We start from the raw sequence: 13,967 nt of genomic DNA, 5'->3' as shown, positions 1-13,967 counted from the left end.
AAGTGGTCTAACCAGAGTTTTGTAAAGCTGCATCATTACTTCTCGGCTCTTAAACTCAATCCCACGATTTATGAAAGCTAACATCCTATAAGCTTTCTTAACTACCCCATCCACCTGTGAGGCAACTTTCAGCGGCATGGTTCCTGAGGACTGCAGGGTTGCAAATGTAGTTCCACTGTATAAGAATGGTGGGAGGCAGCATAAAGGAAATTACGGACCTATTAGTCTGACGTCAGTGGTGGGAAATTTATTGGAATCGATCCTCAAGGATGGGGTTATGGAATACCTAGAGGTGCAAGGCAAGATAGGTCCTAGCCAACATGGCTTTGTGAAGGGAAGATCCTGCCTGACCAACCTATTGGAGTTTTTGAAGAAATCACAGGTAGGGTGGATAAGGGAGAGGCGGTAGATGTTGTGTATTTAGACTTTCAAAAGGCCTTCGACAAGGTGCCGCATAAGAGACTGATTAATAAGATGAGAGGTCATGGAATTACAGGTAGGATAACAGAATGGGTGGAGCATTGGCTGGTTGGCAGGAAGCAAAGGGTGGGAATAAAAGGATCTTGTTCTGGTTGGCTACCAGTTACTAGTGGTGTTCCGCAGGGGTCGGTGTTGGGGCCGCTTCTTTTTACCTTGTACATTAACGATTTGGATGATGGAGTAAATGGTTTTGTGGCTAAGTTTGCAGATGACACCAAGATAGGTGGAGGAGTAGGGAGTATTGAGGAGACAGGAAGGTTGCAGAGAGACCTAGATAGTTCAGGAGAATGGGCAAGGAAATGGCAGATGAGATTCAATGTTGAGAAATGTGCAGTTGTACACTTTGGAAACAGAAATAAATGGGCTGATTATTATCTAGAAGGAGAGAAAATTCAAAGTATAGAAGTACAAAGGGACTTGGGGGTACTCGTGCAGGATACCTTAAAGGTTAACCATCAGGTCGGATCGGTGGTAAAGAAAGCAAATGCTATGTTGGCATTCATTTCGAGAGGTATAGTGTATAAAAGTAAGGAAGTGTTGATGAGGCTCTACGGGGCACTAGTGAGGCCTCATTTGGAATACTGTGCACAGTTTTGGGCCCCATATCTTAGGAAAGATGTGCTGATGTTGGAGAGGGTTCAGAGGAGATTTACGAGGATGATTCCCGGAATGAAAGGGCTTACGTATGATAAGCGTTTGTCGGCTCTTGGACTGTACTCACTGGAGTACAGAAGAATGAGAGAGGACCTCATAGAGACATTTAAAATGTTTAAAAGACTGGACAGAGTAGATGTGGCTAGGCTGTTTCCCTTGGTGGGTGAGTCCAGGACCAGAGGGCACAATCTTAGAATTAGAGGGTACAGGTTTAAAACAGAGATGAGGAGAAATTTCTTTAGCCAGAGGGTGGTGAATTTGTGGAATTCCTTGCCACATACAGCAGTGGAGGCCAGATCATTGGAGGCGTTTAAGGAAGAGATAGATAGATATCTAAATAGTTGGGGTATCAAGGGATATGGGGATAAGGCTGGAAATTGGGGTTAGAATAGTTTTTTTTTACCTGCCCCCCCCCATTTCTCATTTCTTTTTCTTTTTTCCCTTTTCCTTGGAGCAGACTCGATGGGCTGAATGGCCTACATCTGCTCCTTTGTCTTGTGATCTTGTGATCTGTGGATATGAACCCCCAGATCCCTCTGCTCCTCCATACTGCCCAGAATCCTGCCATTTACCTTGTAATCTGCCTTGGAGTTTGTCCTTCCAAAGTGTACCACCTCACACTTCTCCGGATTGAACTCCATCTGCCACTTGTCAGCCCAGCTCTGCATCCTATCAATATCCCTCTGTAAGCTTCGACAGCCCTCCACACTATCCACAACACCACCGATCTTTGTGTCATTCCACCAAGTGGCTGGGTACAATATTCTAGGATTCAGGATCTGTGATATATTGTAACATCAGCATAGTGGGTAACTGGGATATTAACTTGAGTGTGGTGGTGATCCCACATACCTGACACTGTTATCCCACTTGATGTGGAGGGTTTGGCTTGTGAGATTGTATTGAGGAAGCCTCAAGAAATTGCTTCAGTGCATTTTGCAGATACAGCACTCTGCAGCCTCAGACAGTGAAGCTTCATGGATAAAGGCTGTCAGTAAACCAACTTACTCTCTTTAGTAACTGCACCACCAGCAAGGCACATGCCAGGAATGTTGTGGGACAGTCTCATCCATGTGCATCAAAGCACTAATCCACAGCCCATCCATCACCCTAAACATCCACTTCTCCAGCACTGGCACATCCTCTATACTGCACTATTGTCTACCCTATCTGTGCCCTTCAGAACTTAGAACAGCTCTGTCAAGTCCCCCTCAACTTTCTCCACTCCAAGATAACAAACCCAGCCTGGTCTCTCCTCATGACTGAACATCACATCCCACATAACATCCTTGTGAATCTCCTCTGCACCCTCTCTAGAGCAATCTTCAGGTATTTGGGACTTATCAGCTTTCAGGATCATTAAGCTTCTTCATCAATACCTTTATTCTTTTACTTCCTCATCTACATTGAACCCTGGTTCTCCAGTATACCTGGGGGTCTATGTTTCCTTGTTCTCCAAATAGGACCCAAGTTTGGCTTCACTGGAAGTACTTACAGTCTGTTGTTATTTTTCTCACTAGTTCACAGAATTAGGGAGCTAGGACGGACTGGACTGACCCTCCATGTGTCACAGAAGCCGAGAGACAGCGGTGGAATTAGGATAACAGATTCAAACTCCCCAGAGTTGCTGTCCTCTCCTGGGTAGTGCTTCAGCAATCCTCATAACCTCTTTGAGGCCAGATTGTTGAACTGTCATGACATCCTCATTACCCTGTCCAATACTGGAATCCACATCACAGTGGCAGCAGTTGGAGTTTGCATGGCAGCACTCAAGATTTCCTACCCTTCTACTTAGTGTGTCTTCAGCCTGTACTGCAATGGAAGCAGTGAGCTCAGCCGTAGAGTCATACAGCAAGGTAACATGCCCTTCGGCCCAACTCACCCATGCTGTGTTGCCAGCAAGCTAATCACACATTTGCCCCATAGCCCTCTAAACCTCTCCTATCCATGTACTTATCTAGATGGCTTTTTAAATGTTGCTTATATACCCACCTCAACTACTATTCCTGGCAGCTCATTCCAAATACACATCACCCTTTGTGTGAAGAAACTGCCCCTGATGTCCCTTTTAAATCTCTCACCTCTGATCTTAAACCTATGCCCTCTTGTTTTTAGCACCCCCTCCCTGGGGGAAAAAAGACTATGTGCTTTCACCCTGTCTATACCCCTCATGATCTTATATACCTCTATCAGGTCATCCCTCAATCTCCTATGTTCCAGGGAATAAAGTCCTAGTCGAGGCAACCTGTTCTTGTAACTCAGGCAATTCTCAAACTTGAGGAGAAGAACAGTTTAGCAATCTGGGCTTGGCTGAGTTTATAGCCATCAAAGTTTGGGGTGGCAAGATTGGTCAATGTGGCAAGTGAGAGAGATTAGTCTGTATTGAGGAGTAAGAGATCCTAGCAGTGGAGAGAAAGAGGTCACGATTAACAAGTGGGATGCTAGATGGCTTTGGGGATACACTGCTGTCCATCCCGGCCCATGAGAAATTTTGAGCAAGCAGTTACATTCTGGAGCCAGTAACCCCCTGCTATCTTTCATTGAAGGTTTTCCCAACTTCTGAACACCCAATACATCCACAGTGAGTTAATATTTTTTGTTTATCCAATTAACCAGGTAGCTGCAAGACCCAGTGGTTTGACTATGATGACCCATCAGGATTTGGGGATTTTGAAGATCTTGCAAATCTCAGAAGACATTATCCTGATAAGATTTGCCGATATCCAACTGCCTGTGAAGTGGAAACAGTATCAGGAATTCCAGCCTCACTCTCTGGAGACAACATCCTCAAGTAAGGATTCTTAAACTAAAGCAGAAAATGCTAGAAATACCTGACAGGTCAGGCAGCACCTGTGGAGGGAAAAAGAGCTGATGTTTCAGGTTGATGAGCTTTCATCACCTGCTGAGAATTTCTGGCATTTTCTGTTTTTATTTTAGATTTCCAACATCTGTAGGTATTTTTTTGTTTTAAGTTATGATTCTTTTTGTCTTATTTTAATACTGTGACTTTATTTGAAGGAGGATGAGCCGTTTTACCCTCTGCCTTATCATATTCTCCTTTTTTCATTAAATAGATGCAACATTTCTACAGGATTTATTTGTGTGAATTCAGACCAAAAAGATGGGAGCTGTGAAGATTACGGAATCCGATTTACCTGTCCTGAATCTTTCTGTAAGTATTAGACTTAGCTGAGCTCTATCTTCCACTTTTGAACTCACTAGGAAGTTGTCTCCATGGGCTAGAAGTTCTGCTATGACAGTATTCATTGATTCTGTCCTAATTCTGATCCATTGTCTTGCACTGAGACTCACTTGCGAGCCATGACAGTTTCTTGGTGATGCTCCTGCTATCAACAGGTTTGCTACCAATGTGAGAAGGAGAATCCTGATGGTAAAAAGCTTGGAATCTGATGGAGCAGCAGAAAGCATTCACACCAGTATCAAAGCTCTGAATGAAGTTCTTCAACATGTGTTGGGTCAAAACTGAAGTGAATATTAGCACATAAAATATCACATTCTTTGAATGTATTGTGGTTCTTTATGCTTTTCACATCCTATCCTGGGGCTGACCGCCACCTTCCAGATCGTGGTTCTGTCAAGTGTGCATTGGGGCTCTGTCTTCCACTTGTAGGCTCCTAGCTGTTGTCACAGGAGGAAATTCAGTTTGGGCAATGAGGGATGGTAAGGTTCACAGCCTGCAATTTCCCTGGTTTCCCATTTATCTTGAATGAGATTGCAGATTAGAAAATGAACCAACATTTCTATATACAGATGATATAGACTATAGACACTAGGAGATAACATTATGTTCACTTCTGGTCATTGCACTTTAGGATGGATGTGAGGACACTAGGGAGAATGGATAAAAAAATTACTAAAATTTTCCAGGGATGAAGGATTTCAGTTTTTTTTTAGACAGTCAGAAAATGCTGGAAACACCCAGCAGGTCAAGCACCATCTGTGGAAAGAGAAATAAGGTAAGAACAAAGGATCTTCAACTTGAAATGGTAACTGTTTCCCTTTCTACAGATGCTCCCTGACTTGATGAATATTTCCAGCATATTCATTTGTATTTAATTGAGTTGGCTTATTTAGTTTATTAAATATATTAACAAAGTCTTAATTGTTTTTGATTACTTTTGAATGCGAAAGTTGGAGACATTAAATCTCTTTAATAGCTTTGACAATCTGTAAGTGTGGGGGCAGGGCTTAACCAGCTCTCAAAGCAATTCTGGGGTGAGGTCTGCAAGTCACAATCAAGAAGGCCCTGTGCAACACTGAAAATTACTAGTCAGCTGGCTGGTGGCATCCCAGTGAAAGACTGCACACAGGTTCACTCTAGGGAGAAGCGGGCTTCAAGAGTAGCAGGCTGGAGTGGCTCCCTGGTCAGCAGAAGATCCCAGTCCATGAATAAACACTATGCTTATTGACAACACCACATCTGTCAATCAGTAGGAAGTAGGGGTGGGCAGACAACTCCAATGCACAGCAAATAACATTACTTCACTTAATAAACACTCATTTCACTGCTAAATTATAGCATCTTAACTGAAAAGAATTTAATCAGCTTTGAGCAGTTTCAATACAACGACAAAATATTTCACCAAATTTGTAGGAAGCAAAATATAAACTGAGTGACATAAATTTCTGCACATCTCAAATCAATTACTAGTCCACTTAATTCCCTCTCAATTAGAGAGGATAATCATTACATATTGTTCTTTCTATCCTTCAGCCACTAAGCCACACGTTCCCATTACATCTTTCACTAATCTGACTTCTCTTTGTTCCTTTTAACCAGGTGACTGTAAAACTCAGTGGTTTGACAGAGATGATACATCAGGAAAAGGGGACTTTGAAACTCTTGCAAATCTCCAAAATGAATATCCAGGTCATATTTGTCGTAATCCAACTGCTTGTGAAGTGGAGACAATATCAGGAATTCCAGCATCAGAAACAGGAGAGAACATTGCCCCGTATATGAACCATTACTGACATATTATTTGATAGTGAGAAATTATTTGAAAGAATATCAACTGTTTACAAGGACATTACTCACACTCTACTATTCTATATTAAATAGGTGCAGCACAACCTTTGGATTCACTTGCTTGAATGAAAATCAAAATGATGGGCTCTGCGAAGATTATAGAATACGATTTTCCTGTCCTAAATCTTTTTGTAAGTATATAATATTTAAAAAACAGATTTATTGTTCCCTTAAATTTTGGGGTAAAAGCAAAGTAAATCTTATTTCATGCAGAGCAGATGGTAAGGATGAAAATCAGCCCAATAGTTCTACGTTCCTAGTTCTGTTGTACATTTATGAAAGACTTTTATATAGATAGCATATTTCACATTCTCAGGCTATGTTAACAAGGAGTGAATTACCTTTGGAATGTAATTACCTGTTGTAATGTTAAAAACATGACAGTCAACAAGGTCCTAGAAAAGCAATATGACAAACTACCAAATAATCTCTTGAGGAGTTATTCCTTGAGGATAAATATTACTCTGGACACTGCCTCAACTACTTGCATCTTCAAAGAATCCTTTGGGATCTTTTACATCCAACTAGGAGGGCAGATAATTTAACACTCAACAAGGTAGTGCTCTTGTAGTTCTGAAATAAAGGGCCAGTGTTGTTTAAACCCCCTTACTCAGAAATCAGCATGCAATGAAAGATATTAAATTCTAATCATATTCTAATTAATTCCTAACTTAAAAAGAACCTAATCCTTTTATAATTTGCAGCAGTTTAAATTGAGGAGTGGTTCAAGGCACGTTATGAACCATGATTGCAAAATGGGACTGTAAACTCCTTGGGCCTCACTAAATTTATGTTATTCATCTCATGCACAAGAAGAGTTTTCTTCTCTTTCTTTAGAAGACCTTACAGCCCTAAAATTCCTAGGGAGGCCTTTTATGAAGCCAGAGAGACAGATTTTGCCTGGAACGGAATCACTAGTACACAAGTGATCCAATGGGCTAGCTTCATTTGCATATCCTGAGTTAATGTCAGTGTCAATCCTGATTTATTTTGCTGGTTTCAACCCAAATATGTGATTTCCCCTTCATTGGTTCCACCCTATCCTAATTTAATTTTCTGAGTCCCTTGCAACATCATCGTAATAATAAAGACACAGACACAAGAGACTGCAGATACTGGAGTCTGGTACAACAAACAAGATGCTGGAGGAACTCAGCGGATCAGGCAGAATCTGTGGATGGAAATAGACAGTCAACGTTTTGGGTCAAGACCCTTCATCTGTCCAGATGTCCTAGCCTCTTCCTTTCTACAGCTTCCAGCATAAGGTCCCCCATTTTTTCTCTTCATTCTTTCTTAACTAGCAGGGTTACATTTGTTACCATTCAATCCGTGGGGTGTAAGGAATTTTGGAAGATGACCACCAGTGCATCCATTATCTCCACCTCCTTCAAACCCCAGGTTGCAAGTCTTCAGGTCCTGAGGATTTACTGTATTTTAGTCCCATTAATTTCTCCAATACTTTTTTTTTACTAATGGCAGTTCCTTTAGCTCTTCATTCATTCCAGATTTGTAGTTTTCCATGACTTCTGTGAGACATTTTAAAAGCAGATACAAAATATTTATTTAATTTCCCTATTTCCTTATTCCCCAATATAACTTCCCTTCTCAGTCTCTAAGAATTTAGCCAATCTTTTCTATTAACATATGTTCAGAAGATTTTTACAATTTTTTTTAATGTTTCTTGCTAAACCGCTTTTGTCTTCTTCTCTCCCTTTTTTTTTTGAATCAATGTCTTGGTCCTCTGCTATAATGTGAGATTTTCCCAATCCTCAGGTTTGCTGCTTTTTCTTGCAACAGCAGAAGCCATGTCCTTTTAATACCTTTTTACAGCCATGATTAGACCAATTTCCCCACTGTTTTGCCTTAAAGGGATCTATATTACTATATATAACACTATGCATTATTTCTTCAAATATTCACCATTGCCTGTTTGCTATCATACCTACTTAATGTAGGTTCTCAGCTGCCATGATCAACCCAACCCTTATGCCTTTGTAGTTTGTTTTATTGTTTTAAGAACCTGGTTTCAGAGTGAACCAAGTCACTTTCAAACCACTTATCATGATAATCAATGGCATTACCTTCACTGAGACCCCAGTCATCAACAATCTGGAGATGATCATTCACCAACGATAATTTAACCAGACCACCCATATAAATACCCTGGCTACAAAAGCTAGATAACCTGCAGTAAACGGCTCACTTCCTGACTTCCCAAAGTCTTTCCATCATCTATAAAACACAATACTGGAATACTCTCCACTTGCCTGCATGAATGCTACACCAACACTTCTTCAGAAATGTGACACCATCGGAGAAAAAGCAGCCTATTTGATTGGCGTCCCATCCATCATATGAAACATTAACTCCCTCCACTGACGTAGTATTCACGAACTCCATTGCAATTACTTGCCTGGATTATTCCTAACCTCTCCCAAACCGATGACCTCTACCAACAAGTATAGGGCAACAGGCACTTGGGAATACACCACTTACAAGTTCTCTTTCATGCATTAGAGAAACAAAGGACTGCAGATGCTGGAATCTAGACAAAAAACACGATGATGCTGGAGGAACTCAGCAGGCCAGGCAGCATCCATGGAGAAAAGTAGGAGGTCAACATTTCAGGTCAGGACCCTTCTTGACCCGAAACGTTGATTGCCTGCTTTTCTCCACGGATGCTGCCTGGCCTGCTGAGTTGCTCCAGCATCTTCGTCTCTGTCATGCACTACCCTGACTTAGAAATTTACCACCATTATTGCTGGGCTAAAATCCTGTAACTATCCATCCAACAATTGTGTGAGTAGCAGTGATTCATGTGGGCAGCTCACCACACCTCCTGCAGGGCAATTCAGTACAGCTGATAAAGGCTGGCCTCTAAGTGAATTAAAAGGCAAAAGGAATTCCTAAAAATTATTTATTTCAATGTGGTTGCAATGCTGTAAGTTTATACAAGACCCTGGTCGATATATGTCCTGCATAATATTAACACATTAACACATGGATGAGAAAAGGGTTAGGACTGAGGTTGCAGGACCTACTGTTGGTATAGTGCACTGGAGCACTGACAGATTGAGGCCAAAAGTCTTTTGAATGCCCAAAGAGGATAGGAAACTCCGATATAGAGGGTGACCTGCTAATTAATAAAAGCCCCTTATCCCCACTTTGTAAATGGGTTAAGCTAAACTTCTTATCTTAACTAACATAGTTTATGATCAAGGTTTAGTTCTGAAATTGTGGAGAAGTTGGGGATGGAGTGCATGACAGAGAATTCCAAAGACTCAGAATCCTTTCAGAAAAAGAAACCCACCTCACATCATCTTAAATGGGTAACTCCTTAATTTTAAACAGTGACCCCTCATTGTAGCTTTTCTGAAAAGAGTCAACACCCCTTCCACGTCCACCCTTGCCAAGACCTCTCAGAATCCACTATACGTCAATTAAGTCACCTCTCACTTTTCTAAATTCCAGCAGATACACACAAAGCCTGTCCAACCTTCCCTAATGAGTCAACCCGTCCATTCCAGCTAAATCTAGTAGGTTTTCTCTGAATTGCATCCAAGGTGGTCTTTAATTAAGAAAATATTGTACACAGCAATCCACTGCCTTATATAAGTGAAATACAACTTCCTTACTTTCACATTCAATTCCCTAGCAATTAAAAGGGAAAATGAGGAAGGACAGCATACACAATGAAAAATGTTAAAATATATGGAAGAACGGACAGGCATTGAGGTTCAAGCATAGAGCACAGAAAGTGACCATTCTGACCATGACAACCCTTTTTGCCCATCTACACTAATCCCACTTGCCTGCATTAGAACATCTACGCTTCTATACTTGCCTATTTAAGTATCTGTCTAAATGCCTCTTAAATGTAGCAACTGTATATAATTCCACCATCCCTTCTGGCAGGGTGTTCCAGATATCAACCACTCTCCATGTTAAAAAAACATCCCTCAGATCCCCTTTAGAACTCCTTCCTCTCATCTTGAATCTATGCCCTCCTGTTTTGGTACTTCTACCATGGAAAAACTAATTTGGCTATCTGCCTTCTCTATGCCTCTCATAGTCTTAAATACTTCTATCGGGTCACCCTCAGCCTCCTTCATTCCAGGAAAAAACAAGCCCAACCTATGCAGTCTTTCCCCATAAAATCCTCCAATCCAGGCAGTACCCTGGTGAATCACCACTGTACTCTCTCCAGCACATCTAATTATTTGAAACTTTTGAGTGCAGGCAAAACAAATCTGTATAGAAGACCAACTAAGTTATAGAAACACGAAATTAAATGTGAAACAAGATAATTAACTTGAAGCAATAAAATATATGAACAAATGTGATGTGATTAGTGGGGGGAACTTGTGTGGAAAGGATACTGCTAGAACAGGGTTTCATTGGCACTACTCATTAAGGCAACACAATTGTTCTCCTTACCTGGTAAGCATAAATACAGAATTGCTTTTGTCTGATACTTTTTCAAGAACTTTTGTTTTTTTTTAAAACTTTTTAATCAAAAGGCATGATTTGGTGGTACCTGGTGCAATTTTGGACTTCACATATCAGGAAGCATGCCAAGGCCTTGGAGAATGCAGGTGGAGATTTTTCTCAAGACACAAAGTCTGCAGATGCTGGAATCTTGAAGCAATAAACAATCTGCTGCATCAGGATTTTGACCCAAAATGCTGACAATTCCTTTTGTTGATTCAATCTCTCCTCACACAACCACTCTTGTTTTCCCAAGAATCAGACAAATGAATTTTGTTGTACAGCCTCTATGGCAAATATCTTTACTTTGGGAAGGAAACTAAACTGAACACTCCAGGTGTGGTCTCACTACTGTCCTGTATAATTGTAGTATGACATCCTTGCTCCCATGCTCAAAACTTTTTTGCAATGAAGGCCAACATATCACTTGCATTCTTAAATGTTTTTGTACCTGCATGTTTGCTTTCAATGCTAGTGTATAGGGACAGTTAGATCCATTTGTACATCAACCTTTCCCAATGTATCAATAAATAATACCTGGCCTTCCTATTTTCCCTATCAAATTGAATAACTTCTCATTTATCCACATTATACTGCATTTGCCATATATTTGCCAACTCACTCAACTGGTTTAAATTACCTTGAAATCCCTTTGCATCCTCCTCATAACCCCAAATCCCAATGAGTAAACTTACAAATATTACAATTGGTTCCTTTATCTAAATTATTGATATATACAGGTATTGTGGATAGCTGGCATCCAAGTATGATCCCCATTGATGACTAGCTGCCACCCTGAAAAGACCCATTTCTTCTTACTCTTTATAACCTACCTATGAACCAATTTCAATCCATATCAGCACATAAATCCCAATCCCATGTGCTTTAATTCTGTAGCTTAACCTCATTAACCTTTTACAGGTGACCTCCGTGTTACAGCTGTACAGGTTACGGAACTTTGCCCTCACGGAATTCACAAATCACTACCCAAAAATTGGTATTGGTTTATTATTGTCACTTGTACCGAGGTACAGTGAAAAACTTATCTTACAAACCGATCTTACAGGTCAATTCATTACACAGTGCAGTTACATTAAGTCAGTACAGAGTGCATTGATGTAGTACAGGTAAAACAAAACAGTACAGAGTAAAGTGTCACAGCTACAGAGGAACTGCAGTGCAATAAGGTGCGAGGTCACAACAAGGTAGATTGTGAGGTCATAGGTCATAGTCCATCTCATTGTATAAGGGAACTGTTCAATAGTCTTATCACAGTGGGGTAGAAGCTGTCCTTAAGTCTGGTGGTACGTGCCCTCAGGCACCTGTATCTTCTACCCGATGGAAGAGTAGAGAGAATGTCCCGGGTGGGTGGGGTCTTTGATTACGCTGGCTGCTTCACCAAGACAACGAGAGGTAAAGACAGAGTCCAAGGAGGGGAGACTGGTGTCCCGTAATGTGCTGGGCTGTGTCCACAACTCTCTGCAGCTTCTTGCAGTCTTGGGCCAGAGCAGTTGCCGTACCAAGCCGTGATACATCCAGATAGGATGCTTTCTATGGTGCAGTGGTAAAAGTTGGTGAGAGTCAAAGGGGACAAACCAAATTTCTTTAGCCTCCTGAGGAAGTGGAGGCGCTGGTGAGCTTTCTTGGCCATGGCATCCACGTGGTTTGTCCAGAACAGGTTGTTGGTGATGTTCACTCGCAGGAACTTGAAGCTGTCAACCCTCTCGACCATCAGCACCATTGATGTAGACAGGTGCATGTACAACACCCCTTTCCTGAAGTCAATGACCAGCTCTTTAGTTGACATTGAGGGAAAGGTTGTTGTCATGACACCATTCCACTAAGCTCTCTATCTCCTTCCTGTACTCCGACTCATCGCTGTTTGAGATATGGCCTACAACTGTGGTATCATCTGCAAACTTGTAGGTGGAGTTAGAGCAGAATCTGGCCACACAAGCATGAGTGTATAGGGAATAGAGTGAGATACAGAATAAAATTAGCTCTCATGGAATTTACATGAGAAAAAGTAAATAAATCAAAACAATTTTTTTCCAACTTGTGTTTTGTGACACGTGCAAACGATGCAGCTTCTCCTTACGGAAAATCGTGACACGGATTGTTTTCGAGGAAAGCACCTCCCTCACCGCCCCCCTCATAACGTGGGGGTCACCTGCGTATAGAACTTTATCCAAGGCCTTTTGAAAATCTAAATACGTCACATCTACTGGTTTTCTTTTATTTATTCTACCAGATACAACTTTGAGGAACTTCAGGTTTGTCAAAGATAATTTTCCTAAAGCTATTTTGACTTTTTCTAGAAGTGTTGATATTTTCTAAGTGTTTTGTTATGACATCCTTTTTTAATAGACTCCAGCATTTCCCCATTGCTGATGTTTCACTTAACCAGTCTGAAATTCTGTTTTCCCTCTCCCTACCTTTTTCAATAGAAGGGTTACTTCTGCCACCCTCCAATCTGCAAGAATCATTGCATAGTCTATAGCACTTTGAAAGATGCACTGTTTGTACTTTGGGATGCAGATTACCCTCCTCTCAAGATTTATCAGTTTACAGTTCTACTCATTTTACCAGCACTTTTCTTACTGTTACAATTTCCTTTTCATTAGACTCTTGGTCCCCTTGCATTTCTGGAAAGTTATTTGTGTTCACTTCCATCAAAAACAACAAGCTATATGACTCAATAATTGATCTATCAGTAATCGCAGGCTGTAACAATTATATTCATTTTTAATCATGCCACCTCAATCTCTGCAGCTACGAAGCTACTCTTAAACTCTAAATTTAATAACGTCGTTCACAGTGTGTCTTATTTATTTCCTTTGATTCAGGCAACTGTGTAACCCAGTGGTTTGATCGTGATGATCCATCAGGAAAAGGTGACTTTGAAAATCTTGACAATTTAAGAAAAGGCATATCCAGATCAGATCTGCTGTAACCCAATTGCCTGTGAAGTACAAACTGTATCAGGAATTCCAGCCTCAAGCTCTGGCAACAAACATTCCACGGTAAATAAATATGCTTGCCATCTTACTTAATATTGTAGCTTTATGGTAGTGTAGCAGTTAGTGTAACACTATTACAGTGCCAGCGACCCGGGGTCATTCTGGCCACTGTCTGTAAGGAGTTTGTACGTTCTCCCCGTGACTGCATGGGTTTCCTCCAGATGCTCCAGTTTCCTCCTACATTCAAAAGACGTACCAGGTTAGGAGCTGTGGACATGCTATGTTGGCGCCGGAAGAGTGGCAACACTTGTGGGCTGCCCCCAGAACATTCTCAG

At 41.1% G+C, this 13,967-nt stretch overlaps 1 protein-coding gene across 1 annotated transcript in view; it reads left to right on the top strand.

The window, feature by feature from the left end:
• Positions 1 to 13,679, top strand: part of LOC127583413 (uncharacterized) — a 44,496-nt gene extending 30,817 nt beyond the window's left edge. Inside the window, exons 17-21 of the mRNA XM_052039376.1 lie at positions 3,751 to 3,925; positions 4,209 to 4,306; positions 5,936 to 6,110; positions 6,218 to 6,315; positions 13,519 to 13,679. Coding sequence (XP_051895336.1) covers positions 3,751 to 3,925; positions 4,209 to 4,306; positions 5,936 to 6,110; positions 6,218 to 6,315; positions 13,519 to 13,625 — 653 coding nt within the window. The 3' untranslated portion in view covers positions 13,626 to 13,679. The remainder of the gene's footprint in view (positions 1 to 3,750; positions 3,926 to 4,208; positions 4,307 to 5,935; positions 6,111 to 6,217; positions 6,316 to 13,518) is intronic.
• The last annotated feature ends 288 nt before the right edge of the window (positions 13,680 to 13,967 follow it).

This window comes from Pristis pectinata, chromosome 26, assembly GCF_009764475.1.
Source record: "Pristis pectinata isolate sPriPec2 chromosome 26, sPriPec2.1.pri, whole genome shotgun sequence".
Taxonomy (NCBI): domain Eukaryota; kingdom Metazoa; phylum Chordata; class Chondrichthyes; order Rhinopristiformes; family Pristidae; genus Pristis; species Pristis pectinata.
The sequence above is the reverse complement of the archived record's forward strand: the minus strand, read 5'-3'. Positions and strand labels throughout refer to the sequence as shown.